This window comes from Pan troglodytes, chromosome 2 (assembly GCF_028858775.2).
Source record: "Pan troglodytes isolate AG18354 chromosome 2, NHGRI_mPanTro3-v2.0_pri, whole genome shotgun sequence".
NCBI lineage: Eukaryota > Metazoa > Chordata > Mammalia > Primates > Hominidae > Pan > Pan troglodytes.
Window position 1 is genome coordinate 56,033,009 of NC_086015.1, and position 7,226 is coordinate 56,040,234.

At 54.9% G+C, this 7,226-nt stretch overlaps 1 protein-coding gene across 1 annotated transcript; it reads right to left on the bottom strand.

Annotated features, from left to right (window-relative positions):
• Positions 1 to 4,328: 4,328 nt before the first annotated feature.
• Positions 4,329 to 6,661, bottom strand: RPL29 (ribosomal protein L29). The gene is made up of 4 exons (NM_001251939.2): positions 6,555 to 6,661; positions 6,117 to 6,161; positions 5,735 to 5,799; positions 4,329 to 4,815 (listed from the first exon to the last, which is right to left on the bottom strand). The coding sequence occupies exons 2-4, from the start codon at positions 6,151 to 6,153 to the stop codon at positions 4,450 to 4,452; spliced, it is 468 nt and encodes a 155-aa protein (NP_001238868.2). The 5' UTR covers positions 6,154 to 6,161; positions 6,555 to 6,661; the 3' UTR covers positions 4,329 to 4,449.
• Between the last annotated feature and the right edge of the window lie 565 nt (positions 6,662 to 7,226).

The window sequence follows — 7,226 nt, forward strand, 5'->3', positions numbered from 1 at the left end:
ACACAGCACACCCATTCAGTACCATCCAGCCATGTCTGTGCCTAGCAAGAAAGGGCCACAGTTCCTATTTGAGTGGCCACCATACTTAGTTCTGACCTATCAGGGATTCCATTCCCATCAAAGGGGGATACTAAGGACCTCAGGAACCACTCCCATCTTCCTGGGTGTACATCTGGGATCCTGAGACAGTACCAGAATAGCACCAGCTGGGCCCCTGCTAGATGAGGGGCAGGCAGAGGGCCAACGGTGACTACTGGCTCCTGTCAAAACCTGTACACCCTTGTGTTGGCAGCAGGGGCCACAGAGGGGCAGGGTCCCTGGTAGACTAGGTCAGTTCATCTTAGGGGCCTCAGCACCCTGGATCTGTGTGTGCAGAGGCCCAGGAACTGGGCTTTCATCTCAGCCTTGCTAGGACCCCCAGGTAGTACCAAGAGTAAACTATGGCCCCAGTAGCAGAGCCTGATCTAGCCAGATCTGCTCTATCCTGTTCTGACTTCCCTGAGCGTGGGGCAGGGGAGACAGGGCTGGGGTGGGGTAGTTGGATTTTTTAAGTTTCTAGTTGTAGCCAGAAGTCCAGAGCCTGGCTCTGGGCTGCAGGCTTAGTACTAATAGAAATAACAATCACTCCTGCTCACAGTTGACAAGGAGCCAGGACTTGACTGGCTTTTTTTTTTTTTTTTTTTTTTTTTGAGATGAATTCTTTCTCTGCTGCCCAGGCTGGAGTGCAGTGGCGCGATCTCGGCTCACTGCAAACTCCGCTTCCTGGGTTCACGCCATTCTCCTGCCTCAGTTTCCTGAGTAGTTGGGACTACAGGTCCCCGCCACCACGCCCGGCTTTTTGTATTTTTAGTAGAGGCGGGGTTTCACCTCCGCCTCCCAGGTTCAAGGGATTCTCCTGCCTCAGCCTCCCAAGTAGCTGGGACTACATGCGCGTGCCACCACGGCCGGCTAATTTTTCTATTTTTAGTAGAGACGGTTTCACCACGTTGAACAGGATGATTTCGATCTCTTGACATCAGGGGAGATCGCCTGCCTCGGCCTCCCAAAGTGCTGGTGAGAGGTGACAGCGTGCTGGCAGTCCTCACAGCCCTCGCTCGCTCTCCCCGCCTCCTCTGCCTCGGCTCCCACTTTGGTGGCACTTGAGGAGCCCTTCAGCCCACCGCTGCACTGTAGGAACCCCTTTCTGGGCTGGCCAAGGCCAGAGCCGGCTCCCTCAGTTCGCAGGGAGGTGTGGAGGGAGAGGCGCGAGCGGGAACCGGGGCTGCGCGCCGCGCTTGCGGGCCAGCTGGAGTTCCGGGTGGGCGTGGGTTTGGCGGGCCCCGCACTCGCACTCGGAGCCGCCGGCCGGCCCTGCCGTCCCCACCGTCCCCACCGTCCCCGGGCAATGAGGGGCTTAGCACCCGGGCCAGTGGCTGCGGAGGGTGTACTGGGTCCCCCAGCAGTGCCAGGCCACCGGCGCTGCTCTCGATTTCTCACCGGGTCTTAGCTGCCTTCCCGCGGGTCAGGGTTTGGGACCTGCAGCCCACCATGCCTGAGCCTCCCACCCCCTCCACTGGCTCCCGTGCGGCCCCAGCCTCCCCCATGAGCGCCGCCCCCCGCTCCACGGCGCCCAGTCCCATCCACCACCCAAGGGCTGAGGAGTGCGGGCTCACGGAGCAGGACTGGCAGGCAGCTCCACCTGCAGCCCCGGTGTGGGATCCACTGGGTGAAGCCAGCTGGGCTCCTGAGTCTGGTGGAGACGTGGAGAACCTTTATGTCTAGCTCAGGGATTGTAAATACACCAATCGGCATTCTGTATCTAGCTCAAGGTTTGTAAACACACCAATCAGCACCCTGTGTCTAGCTCAGGGTTTGTGAATACACCAATGGACACTCTGTATCTAGCTACTCTGGTGGGGCCTTGGAGAACCTTTATGTCTAGCTCAGGGATTGTAAATGCACCAATCAACGCCCTGTCAAAACAGACCACTGGGCTCTACCAATCAGCAGGATGTGGGTGGGGCCAGATAAGAGAATAAAAGCAGGCTGCCAGAGCCAGCAGGGGCAACCCACTGGGGTCCCTTTCCCCACCGTGGAAGCTTTCTTCTTTTGCTCTTTGGGTCCACACTGCCTTTATGAGCTGTAACACTCACCGCCAAGGTCTGCAGCTTCACTCCTGAAGCCAGCGAGACCACGAACCCACCAGAAGGAAAAAACTCCAAACACATCTGAACATCAGAAGGAACAAACTCCAGACACGCCACCTTAAGAGCTGTAACACTCACCACGAGGGTCCGCAGCTTCATTATTGAAGTCAGTGAGACCAAGAACCCACCAATTCCAGACACACTGGGATTACAGGCGTGAGCCACCGCGCCCGGCCTAGACTGGCTTGCTTTTCATTGAACCCTTACAGCAGTCTTGTGATGGATGCTGGGTCCCACTAGTGATGCAGAAACAGGCTCCATTGGCTGGGTACGGTTGCTCATGCCTGTAATCCTAACACTGTGGGAGGCTGAGGCGGGCGGATTGCCTAAGCTCAGGAGTTCAAGACCAGCTTGGGCAACATGGCAAAACCCCCTCTACTGAAAATATAAAAAAAGTAGCCAGGCATGGTGCCATGTGCCTGTGGTCAGGAGGCTGATTCTGGAGAATCACTTGAACCCAGGGGATGGAGGCTGCAGTGAGCCGAGATCACGCCACTGCATACCAGCCTGGGCGACAGAGCGAGACTCTCTCAAAAAAAAAAAAGGAAAAAGAAACAGGTTCCACTAATATAGTTTGCCCCAGACAACAGAGCTTGGAGGTGAAGGAGTTGAAACTCAAGAACTGGGAATTTGTGCTTCCTGAGCACAAGGCAGGTTCCATGTACAAGCTGGAGGCTGAGGGTAGCAGTTGGCTATAACCTTAAGCCCAGCTGAAGCCCTGACCTGGCCTCCCCCCTCAGACCGGAACTTGGTAAAGGGATCACTCCTTTTTCATGGCAGGATGGCTGGGGAACGGAGAACCTTCACACCCCATGTCCAGGACACCAGCACAGAGACCTCACTTTGGAAGTCATCAACCTGGTGGCCTGTCTGGGCCAAACCACCTTCAGAACACAGAACCTGCTCTTGCTCCCTTTCAACCCCACCTCCACCTGTCATGCCTTGGCAAGGGGCAGTTGGCCACCCAGAGACTTCCAGGATTACAGTCAAGAGCTAGCAGCCCCAGCTCTGGTTGGGCAATTGAAACCTCCTAGGGCCCCACATGGACTGCCTAGATCAAATGCTACCCCCACCCCTTCCTAGGTTCATTATCTTCAATATTTTCTCACCCGTGAAACAAAGATAATCATAATACCTACTTCAGAAGTAGGGGATCACATACCATGGGCTGCACCTGCTGCTATAGCATAACAGCACCCCTTTAGGAGTTTCTAAAGTGTCCGAGGTTGGACCGAGGCTGGTTTTGAGGATTAAGTGCGGCCAGGAAGTGCCCACCTGGTGCCTTCTATAGGCAGCCTCCACAAAGGCTTACTATTACTTCAGTACTTTCTTCACTGACTGCTGAGGATAAAGACCTCCATGTGAAGCAGCTGACCCAGGGGCACAGAAGGGTCAGAACCAGTCACGGGAGTAAGGCAGTGCCACTACCACCTGCCTTCCTGGGTCCCTAGCTGTTGGGGGACTAACATAGCCCAGAGCAGTGGATGCTGACCAGGTGCACCAAAAGAGCCCAAATCTGGGACACCTCAGGCCAGAGTGCAGAGCTGCTCAGCGGGGCCCCTTCCCCTCCCTCGCAGTAAGCTTTAAGACCTCATGAGGATGTTTAAGATTTCTCCCTTTGGGCCAGGAGCACTGGCTCACGCCTGTAATCCCAGCACTTTGGGAGGCCAAAGCAGGCAGATCACAAGGTCAGGAGATCAAGACCATCCTGGCTAACACAGTGAAACCCCATCTCTACTAAAAATACAAAAACAAAATTAGCCGGGTGTAGTGGCAGGCACCTGTAGTCCCAGCTACTTGGGAGGCTGAGGCAGGAGAATGGTGTGAACCCGGGAGGCGGAGCTTGCAGTGAGCCGAGATGGCACCACTGCACTCCAGCCTGGGTGACAGAGCACGATTCTGTCTCAAAAAAAAAAAAAAATTTCTCCCTTTGCTCGGCAGGTTACACAGTCCAGCAAGCTATGTGCCCGAGCTTCCCAAAAGCCCCCAATCATTTCTCATTCATTAGGTCCTCCTCTTGCACTTCAGGGCCCCATCTCCTGACTCCCACCCACACCCCACCATCCAGACCCATGTCTTCTCCCACACCAACAGATGGAGCAACCAAACCCATCCCCAGGATCATAGACAGAGGCTAACAAATCCTGCCTCAGGTTTATTTGTACAAATAGCACAGGAGGACCCCAGCCCCATGCAGATGGTAGCCCAGGGGCGGGGGTGGGGGGTCGCACCAGTCCTTCTGTCCTCACGTTGGCAGAGATATCTACTCTGAAGCCTTTGTAGGGGCCTGGGTACGTTTGGGAGCCTGAGCTGGAACTGAAGCTGGAGCTGCAGCCTGGGCCTTGGTTTGATCCTTGGCCTTGGCCTTTGGCCGGCACAGCCTGAGCCCCTTGGCAATACGGGCACGAGCACGCTTCCCAAGCTTGGGGTGGGCAATGTAGGCAAGTCGATCGAGCTTGCGGCTGACACCCTTTGGGATCTTGGGCTTAACCTCCTTGGGCTTTACGAGGGCCTTGATAGCCTCGGCACGTGCACTCATGGCCTTGGCATTGTTGGCCTGCATCTTCTTTAGGCCCTTTTTGTTGTGCTTCTTGGCAAAGCGCATGTTCCTCAGGAACTTGGGGTCCACCTGAAAAGCAGGAAAGGTACAGGTGGCAGCATGTGGGTCCCCAAGTCTCTCCCTGCTGCCCCTCTCCATAGGGGTACCCAGCATTCTAAAGACAGCATCAAGTCAACCTCAAATGTGGAAATACCCAACCTCTTGAAACTATTTCCAGAGAAAGTGTACCACCACCCCAGGGAGCCAATACGCCACCTGGGTAATGCTGTGCAGACCTCCTTCAAGAACAAAATTACAAGCTGCTTTGCTGCCCTGTCTGCCAAGGTTGTGGGGCTTCGCTTCAACTTCCTACAGCAGGGGTTCAACCAAGTTTTTTCCTGACATCCCCTCAGGGACACCCCCTCCCCTCTTTAGAAGAAGGTGTCAATTAAATACCAAGTCTGGTCCAAAAGACTTATAGCCAAGGTGGAATATGGGGAAACTGAGGCTCAGAGTTTGTGATTCACTCCACGGAACAGAGAGCAAAAGTAAAGGGAAGGAACAGACTGGGGACATGCTCAGCTCTCCCCTAGACCCTCCAGCCTTCTCAGCTAATCCTTAGAACCCCCTGACACAGGAAGAGAAGCTGACCCCAACTCCAGCACTGGGTCAGATGGAGGTCATAAGGCTGGTCAGTGTGGGAATGTGCCCTGCACGCACTCAGACAAGGCCACTCCTTACCCTAAGTGCCACTGCCAAGCAAGGGAGATAGCCAAACTGCCCTCAGGAGGCAGGTTACACCCTGACCAGAGGGTTACACTTCAGGCTGTGGAGACCAAGGAAAGCTTTATTATGGGTCTGGTAGGGTAGAAAAAGGAATTGCAGGCTTTGGGTGGGCCAGTTAGGCTGTGCTCAGGCAGAAGCCAAAGCTAGAGAAAAACTACATGAAAGGCCTTGACTGTGCACCTGGACCAAGAAAAGACACTTCCATGTGATTCAGTGCACTCACCCCCTTAAGAGATTCGTATCTTTGTGATCGGGGTTTCTTGATACCATTTCTGTGCCATTTTCGGGCTGTGGGAGAAAAAAAGGGAATTAAGCCAACAAAGAACTTTCCTCTAATAAGACCACCCAACATCACAGCTGGCAAGTCTGGGAGAACCAACACTTCCTACAGCAGCTACACTTGAGATATGAGAAACCCTTACTACTAAATGCAAAACACTCTGTATCTCAAGTAGATCTCTAAACCTATAACCCTAAAGTTATTACTGGGTGAAATCAATCAGCCTCAGGCCCACAATGGAAACGTGCCCCTTCATCTCTGTCCCAGTTTGCCTGAACCAGTCCTTGCCAGGGTCTGGGATGTAGGCAGGGCCCAAAAAACTTACACTGGTTGTGTGTGGTGTGGTTCTTGGACTTGGCCATGTCTGCACCTGGAAGACAAAAGTGGAGATCAGGGTTAAGGGCTCGCCAGGCTGGGCCACCTCTGCCCCACCCCCCCCCATTCTGGTCAGAATGAGCCTGCAGACAGAGAATGTGCAGCCTCCACGAGTCTCGGCTTACTCTGCACGACCCAACGCCAGTCCTGGCCTCCCAAACCCAGGTAATGATGCCCTGAAATCAACTCCTTACCCCCGGAAAGCTGCATTCCCCAATAAAGTGGCTTTCCCTGCCATCCCCCTCCTAGGACCTAGAAGCACCATTCCCACTCCGCAGCTTTTGCTCCCGACAGACACACGGTCGGTCACCAGTCCTCTCCGCAGCCCGCGCCCCGCCGCCACCCGTAAGTCGCGGATGGCATCGGATGCCGCGCGGCCAACACTCACCATAAGCCGCGGCTCCCGAAGCGCCTAGAACCGGAAGAGAAAGGGGCTGCGGTGCAGCACGGGAAATAGGGTCAACAACGCCGGAAAGTACTACTGGAAAAGCTTCCCCAGGCTCCGCGAAGAAAAGTTCCGAAGCCCGGAAGAACGCAAGCCAGACGTGGAGGCGGTGCTACGAGCTTGCCTCCGCCACCTTCAGGCTGCCTCCTCCCTTCTCTGTTTCTCCAGGACCTGGCTCTTAAGTCTTATTCAAGATCCTGAAAAAGAAAGGAGTCCTTGAGGGATGTTGTTGGGCAAGGAGATCTGTGTTCTTTTTCTTTTTTTTTTTTTTTGAGACGGAGTTTCGCTCTTCCACCGAGGCTGGAGGGCAGTGGCACAATCTCCGCCCACTGCAACCTCCGCCTTCCGGTTTCAAGCGATTCTCTTGCCTCAGCCTCCCGAGTAGCTGGGATTACAGGCGCCCACCACCACGCCCGGCTAATTTTTATATTTTTAGTAGAGACGGGGTTTCACCATGTTGTCCAGGCTGGTCTCGAACTCCTGACCTCGCGATCCGCTCGCCTCTGCCCCCCAAAGTGCTGGGATTACAGGCGTGAGCCACCGCGCCTGGCCGATCTGTGTTCTTAAAAGCACCCCTGTAATCCCAGCACTTTGGGAGTCTGAGGTGGGCGGATC